Source organism: Bison bison, unplaced genomic scaffold (assembly GCF_000754665.1).
Source record: "Bison bison bison isolate TAMUID 2011002044 unplaced genomic scaffold, Bison_UMD1.0 scf7180017864314, whole genome shotgun sequence".
Taxonomy (NCBI): Eukaryota; Metazoa; Chordata; class Mammalia; order Artiodactyla; family Bovidae; genus Bison; species Bison bison.
This window is the reverse complement of record NW_011494886.1, coordinates 2,144,812-2,169,845: the sequence shown is the minus strand read 5'-3', so window position 1 is coordinate 2,169,845 and position 25,034 is coordinate 2,144,812. Positions and strand designations below refer to the sequence as shown.

Below are 25,034 nucleotides of genomic sequence, written 5' to 3'. Positions count from 1 at the left end.
TTCAATTTTCTTAAATTTACTGAGGTTTGATTTGTGACCCAAGATATGGTCTGTCCTGGAGAATGTTCCATGTGCACTTGAGAGGAAGGTGTATTCTTCTGCATTTGGATGGAATGTCCTGAAGATACCAATGAGCTCCATCTCATCTAATGTATCATTTAAGACTTGTGTTTCCTTATTAATTTTCTGTTTTAATGATCTGTCCATTGGTGTGAGTGGGGTGTTAAAGTCTCCTACTATTATTGTGTTACTGTCAGTTTCTCCTTTTATGTTTGTTAGTGTTTGTCTTACATATTGAGGTGTTCCTATGTTGGGTGCATAGATTTTTATAATTGTTTTGTCTTCCCCTTGGACTGATCCCTTGATCATTATGTAGTGTCCTTCCTTATCGCTTTATTTTAAAGTCTGTTTTGTCTGATATGAGGATTGCTACTCCAGCTTTCTTTTACTTCCCATTTGCATGGAATGTATTTTTCCATTCTCTCACTTTCAGTCTATATGTGTCCTTAGATTTGACAGGACACATATACAGACAGCCTGTATATGGGTCTTGTTTTTGTATCCATTCTGCCAGTCTGTGTCTTTTGGTTGGAGCATTTAATCATTTACATTTAAAGTAATTATTGATATATATGTTCCTGTTGCCATTTTCTTAATTGTTTGGGGTTGATCTTGTAGATCTTTTTTCTTCTCTTATGTTCCTTGACTATATAAATCCATTGAACATGTTGTAAAGCTGGTTTGTTGGTACTGAATTCTCTTTAACTTTTGCTTGTCTGAAAAGCTTTTTATTTCTCCATCAATTTTGAATGAGGTCCTTGCCAGGTACAGTAATCTTGGTTGTAGATGTTCCCCTCTCATTACTTTAAATATATCCTGCCATTCCTTCTGGCCTGCAGTTCCTGCTGAAAGATCAGCTGTTAAACGTATGGGGTTTCCCTTGTATGTTACTTGTTGCTTCTCCCTTGCTGCTTTTAATATTCTTTCTTTGTGTCTAGTCTTTGTTAGTTTGATTAGTGTGTGTCTTGGCATGTTTCTCCTTGGGTTTATCCTGTATGGGATTCTTTGTACCTCTTGGACTTGATTATTTCCTTTTCCATATTGGGAAAATTTTCAACTATAATTTCTTCAAAAATTTTCTCATACCCTTTCTTTTTCTCTTCTTCTGGGACCCCTGTAATTTGAATGCTTGTGCATGTGATATGGTCCCAGAGGTCTCTGAGACTGTCTTCAGTTCTTTTCATTCTTTCTATTTTATTTTGCCCTTCAAAAGTTATTTCCAGCTCACTGATTCATTCTGCTTCAGATATTTTGCCATTGATTCCTTCTAGAGAATTTTCAATTTCAGTAATTGTGTTGTTTGTCTCTGTATATTTCTTCTTTAATTCTAGGTCTTTGTTAGTTGATTCTTGAGTTTTTTCCATTTTGTTTCCAAGGTTTTTGGTCATCTTACTATCATCATTCTGAATTCTTTTCCAGGTAGTTTGCCTATTTTCTCTTCATTTATTTGGACTTCTGTGTTTCTGGTTTGTTCCTTCATTTGTGTAGCATTTCTCTGCTGTTTCTTTCTTTTTTTTTTTTTTTAACTTACTGTGTTTGAGGTCTCTCTTTCCCATGCTTCAAGGTTGAATTCTTTCTTCCTTTTGGTTTCTGCCCTCTAAGGTTGGTCTAGTGGTTTGTATAAGCTTCTTATAGGGTGAGATTTGTGCTGAATGTTTGTTTATTTTTTTGTTATTCCTCTGATGTGCAAGGCTGAGTGAAGTGATAATCCTGTCTGCTGATGACTGTATTTTTGTTCTGTTTGTTTAGATGAGGCGTCCTGCACAGGGTACTACTGGTGGTTGGGTGATGCTGGGTCTTGTATTCAGGTGATTTCCTTTATGGGAGTTCTCACTATTTGATACTCCCTAGGGTTAGTTCTCTGGTAATCTAGGGTCTTGGAGTCAGTGCTCCCACTCCAAAGGCTCAGGATTTGATCTCTGGTCAGGAACGAAGATTCCACAAGTGGTTTGTTATGGCATTAAGTAAGATTAGAACAAATATCCCAAATGAGAAACCAAAGATGAACCTCAGACAAATGGCAGTTATAAAATCAGGCAAATAATACTTAAAATAATGGTATATACTCATATACATATATACCCATGAGCAAAGTCAAAACAGTCCAACAAAATAAAGTACAATAGATTGACCCAGCGAACATGGGAAATCAAAGGTTATATTTACCAGTTAAGAACAACACTAACTAAAGCACAAACTGGAAAACAAAACTAAAGCAAGGTGTCAGTTGGGAATAAAGCAATGAAAATAATAGTAACAAATACGTTGAGAGGAAAGAAAGACAGGAAAGAAAGAGTAGCTATGCAATGTTAAATAGAGGTAGATGAAGACGATTTATATACATTGAAGATTAACTGCAAGGGGAAAAGAACAGTAGGAAAGGCAAACAAAGGAAGAAAAGTAGAAAGTATAACAGATTTAAGAAAATTATAATTATGAAATAGAGAAAAGAAAAAATACAGAAGAAGAAAGAGAAAAGAAAGAAAAGGAAAACTCCACAAAACTTCAAAGGCCCAATGTAGAGGCAGAGGTTTATAATGACTATTAAAAGTGTTACTGGATATACACATGTATATATACACCCATAAGCAAATTCAAAACAGTCCAACAAAAATAAAGTACAGTAGATTGACCTGGTGAACAAAGGGAACCAAAAATTATATCTATCAGAACAAAACTTTATAAAGCACAAACTGGAAAACAAAACTAAAGCAAGGTGCCAATTAGGGTAGAAAGCAATGTAAATAAAACTAACAAATATGTTGAGACTAAAGTAAAGAAGGAAAAGAAAGAAAAAATAGATATGCAAAGTTAAATAGACATAGATAAAGAAGATTTATATATGTTAAAGGTTAACTGCAAGGGGAAAAGAACAGTAGGAAAAGCAAACAGAGGAATAAATGTAGAAAAATAATAATAGGTTTAAAAAATTAAAACTAAAAAAGAACTCACCTAACTGCAGAAGCCCAATATAGAGGCAGAGGTTTATAACAGCAATAAAAAATGTTATTTAAGGGGGAAAAAAGGCTAAAAAGCTTAGTTAGATTTCATAGTACCAATAAAATTGACAACTACAACAGAGGGAGGGGGGGAAAATCCAGAAGAATCTACAGAACAAGTCAAAACATAACAATAAATGTTTTTCTTGAGTCACTGCTGTCAGAGTACTTTCCCTCACTGGGAGTCGCAGTTCACCTCACCTCCCTAGGATGCCCTTCAACACTGTGCTGATCTCTGGACCTGCTGTGAGGGCAGCTCAGATTCTAATCTGGTCCTTGTATGTGTTCTTGCCTCCAACGTCCACAGCTATCAGAACTCGTGCGTTTTCTTTTGTGGGAGCTCTCAATGACCTTTTTTATATTCCACAGACTCAAAATCTGCCTAGTTGATTGTGTGGATTTAATCTGCAGCTTGTACAGCTGGTAGGAGGGTTTGGGTCTTTTTCCTTAGTGACACTGCCCCTGGGTTTCAATTACGGTTTTATTTCCACCTCTGGATATGGGTTGTCCACTGGGGTTTGCTCCTGAGGCTGCCCTGGAGGGCTGCCCCTGTGAGGGGCAGGTGTGGAGGTGGTGCAGCTGCTTGAGTCGCAGGGGTTCTGGCAGCACCAGGTACTCAGAGGAGTTGGGGGCTCAGGCAGCAGGAAATACAGTGCTCTAGAAGGGTTTGGCAACTAGTATTGGCCAATATTGGAGAAGGAAATGGCAACCCACTCTAGTGTTCTTGCCTGGAGAATCCCAGGGACAGAGGAGCCTGGTGGACTGTTGTCTTTGGGGTTGCACAGAGTCAGACACGACTGAAGCGACTTAGCAGCAGCAGCAGCATAGGCCAATATGCTCCAGTATTCTTGCCTGGAGAACCCCCGTCCCTGACAGAGAAGGCTGGCAGGCCACAGCCCACAGGGTCACAGAGAGTTCGACATAACCTAAGAGACCCTGTGTGCATAGACACGACTTTTTTTTGCCTGTGGCAGCTCTACCCCAGTGAGAGTTCAGCATGAAGGTAGCGCAGCTGCTTGGCTTGCGGGTACCCTCGCGGCGCCAAGTGTGCAAGGACACGGACTACCTCTGCCGCAGGAGTTATGGCCCTATCAGTTTTTTTGAGCCTTTTGTAGCTGGTGATCAGAAGGCCTATTTGGCCAGTCTTTGTCTGTAGTAGCTCTGCCCAGATAGGCACTTACAGGGCTCCCTTGTGTGGGGTCCTTCTCTGTTGTTTGGTGCATCAGGCACATAGAGGGGCCCCCTGCCTGGGATCCTACTCTGTAGATCGGCGCATCAGGCACTTAAAGGGGCACCGTGGGTGGGGTCCTACTCTCTAATTCAGTGCATCAGACATTTGATGGGCCAGCCTTTCTGTTGTTCAGGGGCTGATGCTGGCATGTCAGGGGAGAGAGATTATGATTATGGCTCTACCCCCTACACATGACTCAGCCGTATTGCCTTGCTTCCTTGGCTGCCCGGCTCTCCTCCATCGGCATTTCCCACCACAGACTCCTCCTTCACATCCGCTCAGTCCATCTCTCCGCAGTCAACAGCAGCCCTCACCCTGGGATTGCTCCACGATCCCTAAACTCCAGTTCCCAGCCACTGCGCCATGTAGGGTATGTATGGCTGGGGCAAGGACTGTCTGATTCTCATTCCATTATAATCAGTCAGTTCAGTTGCTCGGTCATGTCAACTCTTTGTGACCAATGGACTGCAACACACCAGGCCTCCCTATCCATCACCAACTCCCGAAGTTTACTCACTCATGTCCATTGAGTCAGTGATGCCATCCAACCATCTCATCCTTTGCCCTCAGTGAGTGGGGAAACTGAAGCAGAGGTCTGATTCGCACATTGGGGTGTCTGAGTCACAGGAGAAACATTTAAGGCTAAGAGGGAAACAGCTGATTTGTGACAGCCTAAATGGCTCCAAAATCATTGCAGATGATGACTGCAGCCATGAAATTAAAAGGCCTTTGCTCCTTGGAAGAAAAGCACTTCTGTGTCCGAAGGTGTATTCCTGATGTATCCATGGAGAGAGATGTATTCCACGTCCACCTGCTACTCTGCCATCTTGTTCCTCTTGCTTACTGATTGTAATTTGTGCTTAAAGTTGTACTTCTAGCTTCTCTCCGACAGAAAGTTGGAAATTTAATGACATTCTGAATGTTATATGAAAGTGAAAGTCATTCAGTCATGTCCGACTCTTTGTGACCTCATGGACAGTCCATGGAATTCTCCAGGCCAGAATACTGGAGTGGGTAGCCTTTCCCTATGGTAAAGTTTTTTTTTCCTATGGATTTTCTATGGTAGACTATTTTTTTCCATACTTGATTTTATCTCCATTTTGTTATTTCTTTTTGCCAAAAAGTGTAGATTGATGATGGGAATGGCTCTAAGCAAAATTGGACTTCTTATTGGGGTTTTTTTTTTTTTTTTGCTGCACTGACTGCAATGGCATACAGGATCTTAGTTCCCTGGCCAGAGATTGAATCCATGCTGCCTCCAGTGGAAGTGCAGAGTCATATCAGCAGGACTGCCAAGGAAGTCCCCTTGTTGGACCTTTTTTTTTTTTAAATGTATTTATTTTAATTGGAGGTTAATTACTTTACAATATTGTATTTGTTTTGCCATACACTGACATGAATCTGCCACGGGTGTACATGTGTTACCCACCTCCCTTCCCATCCCATCCCTTTGGGTCATCCCAGTGCATCAGCCCTGAGCATCCTGTATCATGCATCGAACCTGGACTGGCGATTCGTTTCTTATATGATATTATACATGTTTCCATGCCATTCCCCCAAATCATCCCACCCTCTCCCTCTCTCACAGAGTCCAAAAGACTGTTCTATACATCTGTGTCTCTTTTGCTGTCTCGCATACAGGGTTATCGTTACCATCTTTCTAACTTCCATATATATGTGTTAGTATACTGTATTGGTGTTTTTCTTTCTGGCTTACTTCACTCTGTATAATAGGCTCCAGTTTCATCCACCTCATTAGAACTGATTCAAATGAATTCTTTTTAATGGCTGAGTAATACTCCATTGTGTATATGTACCACAGCTTTCTTATCCATTCGTCTGCTGATGGACATCTAGGTTGCTTCCATGTCCTGGCTACTATAAACAGTGCTGCGATGAACGTTGGGGTACACGTGTCTCTTTCCCTTCTGGTTTTCTCAGTGTGTATGCCCAGCAGTGGGATTGCTGGGTCATAAGGCAATTTTGTTTCCAGTTTTTTAAGGAATCTCCACACTGTTCTCCATAGTGGCTGTACTAGTTTGCATTCCCACCAACAGTGTAAGAGGGCTCCCTTTTCTCCACACCCTCTGCAGCATTTATTGCTTGTAGACTTTTGGATAGCTTCCATTCTGACTGGCGTGAGATGGTACCTCATTGTGGTTTTGATTTGCATTTCTCTGATAATGAGTGATGTTGAGCATCTTTTCATATGTTTGTTAGCCATCTGTATGTCTTCTTTGGAGAAATGTCTATTTAGTTCTTCGGCCCATTTTTTGATTGGGTCGTTTATTTTTCTGGAATTGAGCTACAGGAGTTACTTGTATTTTTGAGATTAGTTGTTTGTCAGTTGCTTCATTTGCTGTTATTTTCTCCCATTCTGAAGGCTGTCTTTTCACCATACACAAAAATAAACTCAAAATGGATTAAAGATCTAAACATAAGACCTTCAGAAACTATAAAACTCCTAGAGGAGAACATAGGCAAAACACTCTCTGACATAAATCACAGCAGGATCCTCTATGACCCACCTCTCAGAATATTGGAAATAAAAGCAAAAATAAATAAATGGGACCTAATTAAAAGCTTCTGCACAACAAAGGAAACTATAAGCAAGGTGAAAAGACACCCTTGTTGGACCTTTTAAGTGGACTTCATAATTATAATCTTTTCAGCTACTTAATTATCAGTCTTTTTTAAACCTAAGTTTTTCATGGAAGGTATAATTGATACTACTTTTGATATCTAAAATCTCAAAGCTAGAGGTTTTATTCATTGTAACATTGAAAGATTACCTGTAGGCACAAACGTGTTTCTGAAACAAGTATTTATGAAATTAATGAGGTTATTATGAAGCTAATTTGAAAACATCAAAAGGTTGTTACATTCACAGTCTAATGACATGTAACAATGCATTGATTTGTGTTCTACTCATTATAGGAAAGGCAAAATATGTACAAAACATCACTTTTGTATCAATATAGTTTATATCAATATAGTTTTTGATGGGATTGGTCAGTTTATATCAATATAGTTTTTGATGGGATTGGTCATGTCTATCTTGCTTGTTTTTAAAAAAAATCAAGAGATTAATAGCACTTTGGTGACCCCACACTGCAATGTTTTGACCCCACACTGCAATGTTTTTACCTATAATTTTTCAGTTTTAGGCTTATGTGAATAATACCTGTTGATCGAAGCATATGCTATATGAAGAACTTGGCACCAATTGTGTAAGAGAGTAAAATTTAGCAGATTAGTGAACTTTACACTGGTTTATCCATTATTAATAGCTGGAGCTTAAATACAAATTATGAAGCTCATATTGAAAGTTACTTTAACGTTGTAAACCAGAGGTCACCTCTACCACCTCTGAGTATGACAAGTAGTGCCTCCATGTTCTGAGAGTAAAGTACTAAAATGATATGTTATTCATTAGCCTGAGGTTGAACAATGTCATCTCTGACTTCAGGTTTGCTGATCACAGATCATAAAGGTAGAGCATACTTTGAACACTCTCAGTAGAGCCTTTCTACTTGTCTTCTCACAAAGCTATTTAGGGAAAGATAAGTGTCATCAAATAATTATATGTCTGTTGATTGAGTGTAACTCTTAAATACTCTTATTAGAAATAAAATATAATATTCACTTAATATTTTGATGGTAGGAATATATTTTGTGGAATAAACTCTCTTTTAAAAATGGATTTACAGAAAGCAGAATATATCCTAGTAACTGCCCTTGGCATTTCTTTATAGTTCCATGCTATAAGCGGTGTAAACAGATGGAATATTCAGATGAATTGGAAGCTATCATTGAAGAAGATGATGGCGATGGGGGATGGGTAGATACTTATCATAATACAGGTAAGAGGAGAATAGAATGGCATGTGTTTAATTTCTTTTAAACTCTTTTGCAATCTTTTATAACAGCCTTGATTTAAAAAATAAAGCAACACAAGGTATAGTTTTGTACCAGAAGATTTTTATGTGAAAAGAAGCTGGAGAACAAATTAGGAAAAAATGCCTTTGGAGTGTACCACATTTTATAGTACTGTGCTACTTGCCACTATGCACTGCCAAATATACCATGAAGGCAAAATTATTGCTTTCAGTTGAGATTCACTGCAGTAGTCAGAATGCTAAATAATCTGCACAGGAAAAAGTACCTCTTTCAGTTCGTTTTTCCTCTGCTCAGGAAAGGACACTGCCATCTGTTTCCTTAAATGATTCAAAAACAGATTCAGGACCTGAGTTCCTTGAAGCTTTCTTGTTCCTTAATGAGTTGAATATTGTTATGTCAAGGCCTAGAGAAACTAGCAGTTTGAACAACTTCTTAAAATAATTTCAAAATCATCCTCTTTCCTCAACTGAATAGTGCTGTTAGACTTTTTGTATGTTTTTTCCCCTGCATCTTCCAAAAATCTTTCCATTTTTCTGTTTTTGTCTTCATTACTGGAAGATGTGGATGGCACGTCTGTAAGAAATTGCCTGTTGATAGAGTAGAGCCACTGGTTATAGCACTGTGTTTCTGATGTCAAGTTAGCCTCTCAGTTGTCTAGTTGTATTCCTTAATCCCTGTCCCAGAATCCAGGTGCATATTTACAAAGGCATTCATCACAGAGATAAGCAGGTGTTGGAATGATTGTGCTGTGCTGTCCTTAGTCAGTCAGTTGTGTCCAATCCTTTGAGAGACCCCATGGACTGTAGCCTGACAGGCTCCTCTGTCCATGAGGATTCTCCAGGCCAGAATACTGGAGTGGGTTGCCAGATAACCCTTCCTCCAGGGAATCTTCCCAACCCAGGGATTGAACCAGGTCTCCACATTGCAGGTGGATTCTTTACAGTCTGAGCTACCAGGGTAGCCCAAGAATACTAGAGTGGGTAGCCTATCCCTTCTCCAGGGGATCTTCCTGACACAGGAATCAAACTGGGGTGTCCTGCATTGCAGGCAGATTCTTCACCCTCTAAGCCATTAGGGAAGTCCTTTTACATGATTGTGGAAGCTAGCAATTCTGAAATGTAAAGGACAGGCTGGCCAGCAGCCTAAAGACTGGTAATGGTCAGTTGATACAGCTAGAGTCTGAGGCCAGTCTGGAAGTAGAATTAACTCCTCTAGAGACTGTCTTTTTTTCTTAAGAAAAAAAGTCTATTAAGAGACTAAGTCTCTTTTTCTTAACCATCTGCTGATTGAATGAGGCTCACCTACATTATGGAGAGTGATCTGCTTTACTGTTAAGTATACTGATTTAAATGTTAAGCACATTTAAAAAATAACCTTCAGAAGTAACATTTAGACTGCTGTTTGATCAAACTATGGGATACAATAACCTACCCAAGTTGACATATGAGATTAACCGTCACAACTGGTACAGTGTTACCTTCATAAGAATCCTTTCAGCTTTCTTTTTCTTTTCCAATGTGTCCTCCTTTTAGGAGAGTCTGATTTAATGGGATGCTACTGCATTATATTTAGATGGATTGAAGAGGTTTATTTTGTTGGTTTCTGTGAAGTCTCAGTGAGTTGTAATAGAAATCCATTATGTTAATAATCATACCTATTATAAAATAATTTCTAGAAAAACTACTCTGATATAAAAGCTTTATGCTTGAGCTATGGATTGTGACTGATATTTTCTATTTGAAAGTAACTCTTTGGATTGGATATATTGAACAGATATATCAAAGCTTCAGAAGATAAACAAAGGAGCAAAGCAATATTTCGTGTTTAGGGTTTTTTTTTTTTTTCCTTTACTGTTTCCCATCCTTGTTGAATCATTTGAAAACACTGATGGATGTCTTGAATTAGAAATATTATTTAGCTGACTTATGATCCTGCCATCTTCTTAATGTCACCTTCATTGAGACAAGTGGTTTCCAAGGTAGCTGTTTAATGAGGTACAGTGGACAGAGCACTGAACCGAAGAGTAGGTGTGGATTTGAATCCCAGGTTCTTCATGTAACTGTGAGATTTATACAAGCTTCTTTCTCTGGAGACTTCATTTCTTTATAGGGAGAAACCATTACCGTGACTACTTTACAAAACAGTGTTTGTGAGAACTATATAAAATACAGAAGCAGTAAAATAGAAAGTCTTATAAATCTGATGTGAATATTACTTCCTTTGGATGTCCTAGATCTCTGAAGCAAATAACATATTTAACATAACCATTATCTTACTCAGAAAATTTCATTGCAGGTTATATGACCCCTATAGTCTCTTTACTTTGTGAGAATATTTATTTTGATAGGCTCACACAAGGGAAGTAAATAAAATAAATGAAGGATACTAAATGAGGAAAGATAGGCTAGGATAATTTATGGTAAAATATTAAACTGATATTTTAAAAGTTATTTAATTTTGAGAAGTACCTTTGTGATTATTTATTACCATTAGAGTTCATTTGTAAAAGTTCTGCTAACATTGCTTTCTCATTTCAGAGAATTTTGAGAATTTGGATAATGTTAAAAGTTTTTATATTGCTCAAATCAGGTAAATTGAAGATCTTTACAACTTAATTTTAGTTATTTTCTGCTGAATTTTAAACAGGTATTGCAGGAATAACCGAAGCAGTTAAGGAGATTACACTGGAAAGCAAGGTAATGGTTAATTAGTTATGTTTTTAAATTCAGTGACCTAGTTATTTGCTTGTATATTTATTTTGAGGTTATTCATATCATTCATATGCAAACTCTTACTATCAGTATTTATTATCAACTCTTTTAAATTCCAGCTATTTTATTTCCTCTTATTTTTCTGCATCAGCATACCAAAACACTACTGTTTTCCCAGAGCTTCTCTTTTCTTTACTCTGTCAAATGGTTAAGAAAAACATTTTTTTGAGACTGTAACTGGTTAAAATCTATAAATTTTTACTATTTGGGAAGATTTCTAGGCCAGTTTACAAGAAATGGCTTTTTATTTTTAAACAAAAGTCCCACACATTCTGTAAGTGGAGGTTTTTGAGGGGATTTACTTACTTGCTGATTACTTTAATAGATTGCTGATATAAATATCGTGTTTAAATTTGTAGTTTAAACATTGTCTTAAGCAGTTTATTCATTTCTTCTGAAGTTTCTTAATTTACTGCTGATTTGAGGGATTCTTATTTTTTGTTCTGTTTTTCATTTTGAAAATTTAAAGGAAGCTTTATAGCATCCAAAATCATGACGTTTTGAATGAGTAAAAGCTAAATCACTTGGGTTATATTGTACAGTTTATTTGAAGGAAGGGTAAAAATATACAATTGGGTAGAAATTTTCTGCTTGAAACTTTTCAGTAATTTAGACTATCTATATTAGCTTTTCATTTCTAAAGAATATTTATAGTTGTCTTCATATTTTTATATAGTTCTTTGAAATATAATGCAAAACACTTTCACCTTTATATTTTCTTAACTATTTTGTTAAATAGTCCATTCTCGTAGAGGATAGACTATTTGACAGAGTAACCGTTCTTTCTGTCTTTCTGAAACAGCCGCAGCAGTTCCTAGTTTAAGATCATCGTCTTTGTGTGTTTTTGTCGCTTGGATCTTTTGGGATTTGTTACTGGGGCTTAACAGAAGGTGTTAAAAACCCAAACAAGGTTTTTTCTTTTTTTTCCCAGGGTACAATTTAATGCTTGCTAGGGATTACGGTTCAGTTCATTAGTCTGAGAATTCATCCTTTTGAAGTTCTGCTTTTTGGAGAATTTGACTAAGGAGAAATTACATAAATGGCTTTGCTGCTTCAGAAGCTCTTGTTTATTCTAGCGATTAATGTGTATGGATCAGACTTTGGGAATAATAAATGGCAGAGTGTGGATCCATTGTTTTGATAGGTTTATGATAAACCCTCTCAGGAATTTGTAATAAATTTAATAATGGTTTATACGGTACTTAGTATCCCACTTAGCATTCTCATGTCTTACTAATGGTTGAGTACTTGGAATAATTTACAACTAGAATTTATCTTCCCTGTCATTTCCTATTTAATACAGAATTTACATGATTTTTTTTAATAATTTAGTGCTTAGAATACATACTATTAAAATTATAAATTAGGTGAAACTAAACGTCCAGTTTTTTGACCTACTACATTGACTTCAGATTTTTAGAATATTAATTTTGTGAAAGTGATAATTGTATATTATATTAGGCTTGTCTTTGGTTAGCATTATGTCATTTTGATGCAGATATAGTTAAGAAATTGAACTAAAATCTTATATGTTATAATAATTGTAATTGCTTAATTCAACCAGGAATGTTAAATTAGAGAATACGATAGTATTTGATTTATAATAATAATAACATATAAATGTATTGTGATTTATAAATATATATATTTATATATTTTTTCTCCTTTAAGTGTATGAGTTAACTTTGAACTGACTTTCTAATACTGGTGAATTGGTTAGCTAGAAATATTGTTTTGTCAGAAGTGCAACAGGCAACAATTTTTAAATGACTCCTGGTGCTTCTATACTTTTTGTATTTTTCAGTCACAGTGGTTAGCACATGGTTTTTAATGATTGGTTTATGGGTTTATCATGAAGTAGGAGTTTTTTGAGTATAAGAAATATCTCATCATGCTTGCTTTTGCAGTGGTTAGCACTGTGCTGGCATGTGGGTGCTCAGTATTTGAACTCATGAACATTTTTAAATGACTTTAAATTTAATTAATTTCAAAGGACAGTATAAAACTCCAAGATTGCTCAGCTTTATGTGAGGAGGAGGAAGAGGAAGATGAAGGAGAAGCTGCAGATATGGAAGGTATTTGTGTTATGGATTTGTTTTAATCACAATAGAGTATTGATTGTAGACTATATGTAATTGGTATGGATTAAGAATTCTACTTTATTGAGTTCTAAATTTTAACATTTAACAGCCTAGAGAGGATTTGTTTAGTTTAAATTTAATCAGTGCAGAACTTACCTTGCTCTTAGACTTTACCCAGAGCATGGCCTTGATAGCATCATTTCTGCTGGATCAGTATTGATCATAAATATTTAATGCTGGAGATAGCCATAAGATACAGATTCTTAAGCTAATTCCCTAAAAGCCATACAGGAAAAGAATCTTAGAAAGAGTGGATATATGTATAAGTAATTCTCTTCGAGGTACAGCAGAACCTAACACAACATTGTAAATCAACTATACTCCAATAAAAATTGTTTTGAAAAAGAAAAAAAAAAAAAAAAAGTAGATGGAAGAAATTGCTGTCACCAGGACAACCTCTCTATTAAGCCCAATCTGTCTTTATAGTACTTACCTTCTCTGTATATTTGTTTGATTGTTAACCTTTTCCTCCCTTGGTTTTTATAACATGGGATTTTCCTCCTCCTTCCTTGACTGTTTCTTCTAAGTCTTCTTCCCAGGCTCTTTTACTTCTGCTTAGCTGTTAAATGTTGCTATTTTATGGTATTTCACTCTCTTTTTCTGCTCACTCCCTACACTCCCAGGTAGATTTTTATCTACTCTTGTAACTTCTGTAATTGGAGACTGTAGTCTGGCAGGAAGAATGGTGTGTAAAATGCATTAGATTTTCTATGAGAGTTTAAATATGAATATATGTATGTATAGAGAGAGGGTTAGCAGTTGGAAAAAAGAAGAGAATATGAAAAATGACAGCGCAGGCATTTTGGAGGCTGTAAAGTGGCCAAATCCCCCCAGTACCTAGAATTTAGTGAGATAGAATGCAGAAGTAGAAGATAGTATCTGTAGAGATGGCAAGTGGTGTCTGCTGAAGAGGCAGTGGCAGCTTAGCCTAATCAACCAGAGTAGCCTTGACTTAAAAAGTGAAAGTGTTAGTTGCTGAGTTGTGTCTGACTCTTTGTGACCTCATGGGTTGGACTGTAGCCTGCCAGGCTCCTCTGTCCACGGGGATTCTCCAGGCAAGAATACTGAAGTGCGTTACATGCCCTCCTCCAGGGCATCTTCCCAACCCAGGGATCAAACTCAGGTCTCCCACATTGCCGGAAGATTCTTTTACCATCTGAGCCACCAGGGAATCCTTTGACTTAAAAGTACCTTTCAAAAAGAATTAAGTAACTTTCAGTTTTGTTTCCTAAATTACTTTTGAGCTTCCATGAAACCTAGCTGTATATCTGTTCCTGGATTCTAGTGAGAATTTTATCCTTATTTCCATGTATACTTCTATTCGTTGAAGAAATCCAGATGAGTTTACTTGTAACCAAAATTGATCACAGGAAACTCATATACCATGTCTACACTCAAGACATCCACGACTAAACCCCAACCCAGATCTACTCATTTAGATTGATTTCCACATGGAAGTCTCATAGTTGTCAGACCACCTTCTTGCACAAATGCTCATTTCTGGATTCTGTCTCTCAATGGTATACAGTTGTTAAGTTGGAGCAGGAAATGTTATGAATAAAGTACTGTTTTAGTACTTCAATACTTTGGCCACCTGATGTGAAGAACTGACTCGTAAGAAAAGACCCTGATGCTAGGCAAGATTGAAGACAGGAGAAGGGGATGACAGAGGATGAGATGGTTGGATGGCGTCACTAACTTGATGGACATGAGCTTGAGCAAGCTTCGGGGGTTGGTGATGGACAGGGAAGCCTGGTGTGCTGCAGTGCATGTGGTTGCAAAGAGTCGGACATAACTGAGCAATTGAACTGAACTGAACTGAACAGTTTTTAGAGTTCAAGCTATAGAATTGCCTTAAATATCTGACCACCTTCTAGTATGTTTGTTACATTTCCCTTGGATAGAATTAAAGAAAGAATTGCTATATATGGAATTTTGCTTAAAAAGTGTCATTGGTACCTAATATAAGTTAATTTTCATCCATTTTTCAGCAAATATTTACTGAGCAAGACAGTGTCTATATATCGGATACTACATTTGGTGGTGAGATAAAGCAGTAGACATGATCTCAGAGAGCTAATATTTGATTTAGGGGACACAGACAAAACAATAGATAAAGCAAAACATAAACTGTCTCAGATGGTTATAAGTGTTAGGGAGAAAAGTAAAGGCAGGCAGAAATAGGGAGTCTTGTAGTAGGATGAGTGTTGTAATTTTTAAATAGGTTGGTTAAGAGAAACCTCACTGAGGATATGCCTTTTGAGTATAGCCTGACAAGTAAGCGGACAAACTGTTTGATTATCTGAGGAAGAGTACAAAGGCCCTGAAGTGGGAACACATATGACTTATATAAATACTGCAAGGAGACTCCTATTTTTAGAGAGGCGTGAGGAGAGGGTAATAAGGCATGGAGTTAGAGAGGTAACCTGGGAACCAGATGGTGTAGGGCCCTGGCTTTAACTCTGAGATGAGAAGCTGTTGGGGTTTTTTTAAGTAAAGGAACAACAGAATGAGATTTTAAGATGGCTATGACTGCAGTGTTGAGAATAAAGACTGAATGGGTGTGGGACAACAGTTAGGCATCTATTTTGATAATCTAGGCAAGAAACGACTGTGACATGGGCTCAGGTGGTAACTGGAGGTGATGAGAAACTGAGGATTCTAGATATTTTGAGGGCAGGGCCAAAAGAGTATTTGTTGCTGGGTTGAATGTGACACGAGTGGTCACGTGTGACTCCAGGGTTTTTGACCTGAGTGTGTAGAATGATGTTATTCAGATGGGGAATGAATGGCTTTGGAGAGGAAGTCAGGAGCTCAGTTTTTGACATGTGATACTTGTGCTGCCCCCTAGTCATTCATTCGAGTCATAAACAAATAGTTGGGTATCAATGTTTGCAGTAAGGGAATAAATTCAAGAGTCATCAGCATTTAAAGTCATTGGGACTAGATGAAATCTTTAAGGGAGTTGGTGTGGATGAAGAAGAGGCAAGTTCCAAAAACTCAGCTTTCGGTTACTGTAGATGTTGAACAGGACCAGCATAGGAGATCGTGAAGGAAAAGTTAGTGAGGTGGGAGGAAAGCAAGGAAAATGTAGTATCTTAAAGGCTGAGGAAGGAAAACGTTGCAAGGAAGAAGAAATAAATCATGCCAGATGTTCTTAAGAGGCGAAGAGTTGACTCATTGGAAAAGACCCTGATGCTGGAAGGGATTGGGGGTAGGAGGAGAAGGGGACGACAGAGGATGAGATGGCTGGATGGCATCACTGACTCGATGGACGTGAGTCTGAGTGAATTCCAGGAGTTGGTGATGGACAGGGAGGCTTGGTGTGCTGTGATTCATGGGTTCGCAAAGAGTCGGACACGACTGAGCAACTGAACTGAACTGAAGATGAAAACGAGGAATTTACCACTGGATTCAGCAAGTAGAAGTCACTGATGACCTTAACGAGCATGTCTTACGCAGTTATATAAATACCCTTGCGTACCCTATGGAGTCACCAATGACCCTGTAGTATTATTGTGCCACTTGGTATTAGTAATAGATCAAGCCTCAAGTATGCTGACTTTCTCTGGCACTGTTAGGTAGAGTATCTGCTTCTTTAGAAATATAGAATTAGCTCTCTCATTTATTCAGTATCTTCAGTCGAAACTAAAGCAAAAACCCAGGTTTTGCATTCTCTGAAGTAATATGTAATTTGGTTTAGGAAATTATTTTGAACTTGATTAATCTTTTGTTGCTTTTTATAACAGAATATGAAGAGAGTGGATTATTGGAAACAGATGAGGTTTGTAAATCGAGTTTTCTTTAGTTAATTTTTAATGAGTAAACTTGGGGATTAGTGTTCCTAATATCTTGATCTATCAAATGAGTTTTTTATGTGTACTTTGTTTATAGCATGTAACATTTTAGCTTTGAATTTTGTTATATCTGCTGTTAAATAAAAAATACATAGGATGGGAAGATTTGCCAAAACACCACATAGTGATTTTAATGGTTGTAAATTTTTCTCCACTATTACCAGGCTACTCTAGATACAAGGAAAATAGTAGAAGCTTGTAAAGCTAAAACTGATGCTGGAGGTGAGGATGCTATTTTGCAAACCAGAACTTATGACCTTTACATCACTTATGATAAATATTACCAGACACCACGACTATGGTTGTTCGGCTATGATGAGGTAAAACTAAAGAAAAATTTATTTTAGTGTAAATATTTAAAATTTGAGGGTTGAATTCTTTTGTCATTAAGTCCATGGGTATATATTTTGGCCTTTAAAGTTTTAGGAATCATTTGTTTTGTTATTTTGTGATTAATGTTGAATTCGATTCTTATTTTGAAGAAACTAGGAATTATTCAATGTGAAACAACACTGCTAAGGATTAAACAGAAATAATCTGTTAACATTTATTCCTTGGTCCCTAGAGCTTACCCCTTCGAAATGTGAAGAAAATTGAAGTTGGTTTGTAATAAAAGAAAACTAAAATAAAATTAACTTGTTTAACCTGTCATTCCAGTGACTATAAATGGAAAACAAGTAGGCCTAAAAGATGTTATAAAGTTATAAAACGTTTTGATAGCTCTGAACTTGCCTTTTTGTGGACTTTTTTCTGTATTAGATGATAGCTGATGTCAGTAGCCTTGATGGACAGACTCTCTTCCCTGCCTACTTGGTACTTTGCCCCAAATGATCTGGTGATTCTAAATAGTATAGAATTTGAAATTGCAAGTGATGTGGAAGGTGGGGCTAAGTATATTTATAAAGACTAAAGTTTAAGCCTAAAAGTTCTTAAACAGTAATTTCAAAGCATTTTTTATGGTTTCAGCAACGGCAGCCTCTAACAGTTGAGCACATGTACGAAGACATCAGTCAAGATCATGTGAAGAAAACAGTGACCATTGAAAATCACCCTCATCTCCCACCACCTCCTATGTGTTCAGTTCACCCATGCAGGTGTGTGTTGTGTGTGTGTACACTTCATGGATTTACCACTTGAGAGTCTGTGTAAACAGTGTCTGAACAGAAAAAAATTTACTTCATAAATAAAATTCTATTGTCTTCCTTAGAAATGTTTTTGTGTTTAAGTAATATATAAGACCAAAAAAAAATTTATCAATTTCTTCTAAGTTTCAATTCATTAAGAATATTTTTTTGTTCTTTTGTGTTGTGTTACAGTATAGATTTTTGTGATTTTACTCCTTTTATTAGCTCCAGGAATATTTTGGAAGATTCTTTTTAGATTAAAAAATACTAATGGTTTGCTCTGTTGTGATCTTTCTGTGAATGTGGAATATAAAGTTACCGCTGCTGCTGCTGCTAAGTCACTTCAGTCGTGTTCGACTCTGTGCAGCCCCATAGACAGCAGCCCACCAGACTCCCCCGTCCCTGCATTCTCCAGGCAAGAACACTGGAGTGGGTTGCCATTTCCTTCTCCAATGCGTGAAAGTGAAAAGTGAAAGTGAAGTCGCTCAGTGGTATCTGACTCTTAGCGACCCCATGGACTGCAGCCTACCAGGCTCCTCCATCCATGGAATTTTCCAGGCAAGAGTACAGGAGTGGAGTGCCATTGCCTTCTCCGATATAAAGTTAACTTTGTGCTTTTTCTAGGTGACCTATTAATCTCCTTTTATTGGTTAGTGAAGGGAGATGTGTGCAAAATTTCTATTCTCCTCTACTTTTCAGTTAAGTTTCCAACCCTACCAAATCAAGTACATTTTCTAATTTGGTATTTCTTTGTATCAGTGTGTTTTCACAGGGCTAAAAAAGTGACACTGAGTCTATATACATAATCAAGGCATTTTAGGCCTTGCCATTGGCTGCTTCAGATTATGTCTTCATATTCTCAGGGCCAGTACATTTACTCTCATCTTCTAAGTTGATTGCCTCTGTCATGAAGGTTGCATTCAGAGATTGAAGTAGTGTTATTTAAGCCAGGATACATATAAAAGTTCATTTCTTCTGTATGATGCCCTTTACTCAGTTAATTTGCTCAGATAATTACTCTGATATCCCTGTTTTATGTAGCATAGGAGATTTACCAGTTGGCCATGAAAAGATTTGTGGAAAACTTTAGATAAAGATCCTTTATATAAAGGCAAAATTTTTTTTTCTAATTAGAATCAGATGATTTTTATCTAAAAAAATATATATATATGAACTTTGACCAACTGGCTTTTCTTTAACTGAGTTGTGGCTTATTCTCTATTAAATATTTAAGCAGTCAAAATCACAGCATTATAAATACTTCTTTTTTGTTGTTGTTTTTTACCAACCATTTTCATGTAACTTCTTTGAATTTGTCTGGTTGGATTCTTGTTTATTTCTCAGAGCAGAAAGCCCTTGCTCTGCAGTTGTGCCCTGGTATGATTTCCCTTTCTCTGATTTTCTTCCCTACCCCACTTCCGCCCCCATCATAGGAAAGCTAACTAGTTCTATTGTGTTCCTTTGTGACTACCATAGCTTTTTAAAATTAGCCCCTCCCCCAGTAAAATTGTCTGCATGACTCAACAGTCTGGCTTGTTGGAGAGTAGGGAGGAGAATATTTTACGTAATTACTGTTATATATTAAAATCACTGACAGTAAAAATTTTCACAAACAAAAACTTGCTTTTCCTATTTTGATCCAGTTGACCTATGCTAATATTTATTCTTTTGCATTTAGGCATGCTGAGGTGATGAAGAAAATCATTGAGACTGTTGCAGAAGGAGGGGGAGAACTTGGTGTTCATATGTATCCTTACCTGTCTGTGTATGTGACTAGAGGCAAAGTGCTTCTGGGATTTTTTCCCCCCTTTTTGAGAAATTTAGCCCCTCATATATGGAAATTTTAGTGGGAGTCTTTATTTGGAAAATGTTGCACTGTGATAGTTCTGGCCTGGTTCAGTTGTTGAGCACGTATCCCTGTGTGAACCAGTTCACTCTGCTTTATTACAGAGCTTCAGAGCAATATGTGCTTCTAGGTAGCAGGTTGCCAAGTACCTTTGTTTGTTCAGAAGGCAATGGCTGAGAGTATGCAATTCATAATTGTTAACTCTTGATGGGAAAGAAACTCAAAACGCTTAGTCTATTGATGAAAGATGAGTAACCTATGAATTTAGAGGATAACACATGAATATCTTTTCCTCAAGATATATTCCTAATTTAGCATGTTATCAAAAGTGTACTTTCCTATCAGGTAAAAAGTAAAGTTGGGTTTTGTCTGAGATCTCTGAAGTGAAGAAAAGTAAAAAGCACATGAATTCTATTTCAGGTAGTCTTCAAATACAGTATTCTCATTTTTCTCCAGATATGAGCACCCATTTATTTTTCTGGGGTTGACAAGAGGAATTAAGTGAACTACTGGATCCTGAAATACACATGCCCATAGCCTGGATTTGTGATAAGCAACCAAAGTCAATGGTTTAAATACCAAACAGCTTAAATGAGTGGTTCATGCCACTCACTGTTAGATGTAGACTGAGGGGTTGCCACTGTCTTGGAACTATAGATAACATGAGCATTGCTAACAGAATGTGTGTCCCTCAGAGAAACACTGAGCTGGTGTGATATTGAAACAACCAGGAGTTTTTGGTCCAAACCAGATTACTGTTGAAAGCCTATTATGCATAATATGAGTATTCATCTCTATTTTTGAAGCTATATAGCAACTTGGAAGACTCTATGTAATTCTAATTGAGTCATCAATTAAAAATTAAGCTCTTAATGTTTCTAAGTGCAGTGGAACATAGGAAAAAAATTCAGAAATTTGTTAGACAGTCCAGTATAGCAGATTCTATGGCAGGTACATATACTAACCAAGAATCAGTCCTTATCGAGGATTTTTACCTATTTTTTGTTCTTTTGCTTCAGTATTTTTATATTCTTCACACTGTCTCATTTTCTAACATACTCTAAAAAACTTATAGGCAGTAAAAAAGCCATTTCCCACTCATTTAAATATGTGCAACAATGTCCTTATTTATATATTAAAATATTTGGGCTGATAAAAACTTGTACTTTTTAAGAAGTCTTAACATGCAAATATTAAATCGGGATAAGTCAAGCATTCTTAAAGTTGTAGAGAGCCTTGTGTTGAATAGACACCAGCTTGCATGAATGAATGTTTTTTTTTTAATATACTTGATTTAAGATTCTGTGTTCTATAAATTTTCTGAGGAGTTACTGCTTAATAAAATGGATAATTACAATGTTAGCTTAAATTGGAATTTACCAATCTATTTTCCTTAGCTAAAAACCTTTAGGTATCTTCTAATTTTCTTGAAATTTGTACAAGCTGTCATTCCAACAATAGAATATGACTACACAAGACACTTCACGATGTAACAGAGAGTATAGAATCTATCCTAATTATTGGTTCTGATTTTTAAGGAATTAACCCATAGATGTGACCATTGACCATATTCACCAATATGTACAATTTCTCTAATAAAGAGACTTATGTTTATGCATTAAATAAAAAATGTTCCACTACCAGCCTTATTTGTTTAATAAAAATGAGTGTAAAGAGACTGTTTTTCTTGCTTCTTATCAAAAAGGTGGTAATAGCATTTTTCTTAAATAATAATAATTCTTTAAGTGTAGAAATATACAGAATGATGACGAGTATTTTTGGTTCACATTTATGAGGAAGGTATTTAAATGTGTATTTGTGTGTGAGAGCTGGGACTAGAAAATACTGCATGCTAGACTCCCTCTCCCTTCTTTTCTCTTGCTCTTTGTTCCTTTTGTTTTCCCTCTATCTCCCTAAGTCTCCTATCTGCTAATAGTTAACATTGATGAAGTACTTACTGTACGCCAGGAAATTAAGTGCTTATTTTGTTAAGTTAATGCTTCCAGAGTAATTCTCGATTCAAGAATATTTTTCTTATTGTGATTGCCTGTGTGTGCGTGTGTACACGTGCATGCTCAGTTCTGTCCATCCAACTCTTTGTGATCCCATGGACTAAAGCCCACCAGGTTCCTCTGTCCATGGGATTTCCCAGGCAAGAATACTGAAGTGGGTTGCCATTTCCTTCTCCAGGGGATAGAATATTAGCATTTCAATTGAATTAAATTTAATTAACATTAAAATTAAGTTAATATTAAAGTTTAAAGAAGTCCCTTTGTTGTATAGTTTATAAATCTGGGTCTGGGAGTTCAGAAAGGGTAAGTGTGCAAGAACACTCACAGAGCCAAGGAGTAGAACGCAGGCCCTTTGAAAACTCCATTTACATTCTGTTACCGCTTTAGCACGTACCAGGAGTGGCTGACCGCGTTTAAGGAACCTTAGTTTCTAGGTTTGTTTTTTTTTATCCTCATCATTCAAAAATACTCTCTTTACCTTCAGTGCCCCTTTATTTTTCCCCCTTTTCCAATTTTAACCCAGTTTTTGTGTTTTAAGGAAATCTCCATAATGAAAATAATGACTGAATAGCCTGCTTGCTCATGTATGCCACCAGGTTACTCTTTAAATTAATCTTCAGCTGATGTTGGGCTTCCCTGGTGGCTCAGACGGTAAAGAATCTGCTTGCACTGTGGGAAACCTGGATTTTATCCCTGGGTTGGAAGGATCCCCTGGAGGAGGACATGCCAACCCACTCCGGTATTCTTGCTTGGGAAATCCCCATGGACAGAGGAGCCTGGTGGGCTGCAGTCCATGGGGTTGCAAAGAGTCGGATATGACTGAGCAACTAAGCACTCAACTGATTTTACTGAAATATCCTATTTTTTAATACCTTTAAATGATATGTAATAATAGGTATTATCACATTGTCAACGTTTTCTCCCAATTAAGCCTTATTTATTGTAAATACAGATATTCTCAAATCTTATTTTAAGCTAACAGTCATTTATTTCAGTCACCACTAGGTGGCATAAATGATTTTGTTGGTCAAACCTTAGTTTCAGATCTTTTTTTTCCTATTGAAATCTTTGTATGGGTGCCTACTATATAAAATAGGGTTTCCCTAGTGGCTCAGTTGGTAAAGAATCCACCTGCAGTGCAGGAAACCCAGATTCAATCCCTGGGTGGGGAATACCCCCGGAGAAGGAAATGACAACCCCAAAATAGAAATGGAAATGTTAATGGTATAAGTGTGTTATAGAGTTCAGGTTTCTAGCACTCAAGAAAAATGGGGTTGGTTTGATGAACAGTGAAGTTGTTGATGAACTTAGAATTGGTATTCAGATTATGTGCGACAGTCTTATAAGCCCTCACATCTAGTTTATTTTTTATATTAGCTTCATGTCATTCTTAAATGTCTGATTTGCATATGTAGTAGTAAATGATGATAGTTTTTTTTTTCCTAACTTTTTTTTGGAAATAATTTTATATTTTTGGAAGAATTTCAAGTCCTGTACATCCTTCGCCTAGTTTCCTCTAATGTTAATACCTTGCATAACCATGATACACTTATCAAAACTAAGAAATTAATGTTGATATAATACTATTAAGTAAACTACAGATTTCTTTGAGCTGTTTGTGCATTTTTTTCCTTGCCTCTTTTATGGTAGTGAGATACAATATTACATCTTTTCATGTGCCTGTTGGCCATCTGCTTTTCCTTTGGAAAAATGTCTATTCAGTTCTCTGCAGTTTTAAATTAGATTTTATTTTTGATGATGAGTTGCATAGGTTATTAGTTTATGTTGAATATTAACCCCTTATCAGTCACATTATTTGCAAATATTTTCTCCCATTTAGTCGGTTGTCTGTTTTGTTGGTGGTTTTCTTTGTGGTATAGCCATTTTAGAGAGGAAACTGGTAGTAAGTGGTCACATTAAGTATGTCTCCTCAGGTTCAGTAATTTTGCTGAAGTGGCTAACAGAACTCAGGGAAACATTTAACGTTTATCAGTTTCTAAAGGATATGATGAAGAGCACACATGAGCAGCTAGATGAAGAGTGAGGTCTGGAAAAGTCCCGGTACAGAAGCTTCTGTTTCTGTGGAGTTGGGGTGCATCACCCTCTCAGAGTGGATGTATTTGCCAACCTGGAAGATCTCCAAACACCATACTGTTGGGATTATTGTTCCTTACATAGGCGTGATCAATAATTAACTGTTTCTAGCCCTCTTCCCTCTCTGGAGGATGGGGAGGTGGGACTGAAAATTCTACACTTCTAAGCATGGCTTGGTCTTTCTGGTTATGAGTCCAATCCAAGAGCCCACTCAAAATTATCTTGACAGAACAGAAGATGTTCTTAGTGCTCTTATCACTTCGGAGTTTAAGGATTTTAGGAACATTGTCAGGAACTGAGGGTAGAGTCCTATGTGTGTGTGTGTGTATGTATATATATATATATGTGTGTGATATATATATAATATATACATACATATATATATACACACATATATATGTATGTATATATATGTTTATGTGTGTGTGTATATATATATATACACACACACATAAACATACATTGATTATTATAGGGAACATATAGGAGGATGCTTGTTGCTGTTTTGTTTCTGGTGACAGGAGTTGGAAGTGATCTGGGAAATAATCATTGGTTGAGATACCAGGTCCTGTACAACCATTAAATACATAATAGATAGACATGAAACAGCCCGGCTAGATCTTAAACATAGTTGTAAATTTAGTAAGTCTCAGTTGTTTCCTTTTATAGTTTCCTCTTTCATTTTTATTTTGTTCCTATTTAATCTCAAATATGTCTAAAGCAAAACTCCTGATTTTATATTCACTGCCAAACAGCACCTACCGTAACCAAAATGCTAACAATAAAAACCCATTCACTTTCAATTCTATCCACTTGACACCACTGCTACCTGCCCAGCTGCTGAGCCAAAACCCTGGGTCATCCTCTTGCCCTCTGTCTACCCTATCCCACTGATACATTTCATGTCTCTCAAAAAATGAGTCCTGTCTTCTACTTCCACGACATGTCCTGGTGCCTGGGACTCTGTATTAAACCAGCAACTCACAAGGTTTTATTGTA

General features: G+C 36.9%; 1 protein-coding gene across 1 annotated transcript in view; it reads left to right on the top strand.

Annotated features, from left to right (window-relative positions):
- ATG3 (autophagy related 3) overlaps positions 1-21,607 on the top strand; it is a 34,589-nt gene extending 12,982 nt beyond the window's left edge. Inside the window, exons 5-12 of the mRNA XM_010852752.1 lie at positions 8,046-8,153; positions 10,837-10,886; positions 12,955-13,036; positions 16,852-16,886; positions 17,124-17,279; positions 17,926-18,053; positions 19,762-19,830; positions 21,341-21,607. Coding sequence (XP_010851054.1) covers positions 8,046-8,153; positions 10,837-10,886; positions 12,955-13,036; positions 16,852-16,886; positions 17,124-17,279; positions 17,926-18,053; positions 19,762-19,830; positions 21,341-21,422 — 710 coding nt within the window. The 3' untranslated portion in view covers positions 21,423-21,607. The remainder of the gene's footprint in view (positions 1-8,045; positions 8,154-10,836; positions 10,887-12,954; positions 13,037-16,851; positions 16,887-17,123; positions 17,280-17,925; positions 18,054-19,761; positions 19,831-21,340) is intronic.
- Positions 21,608-25,034: the final 3,427 nt, after the last annotated feature.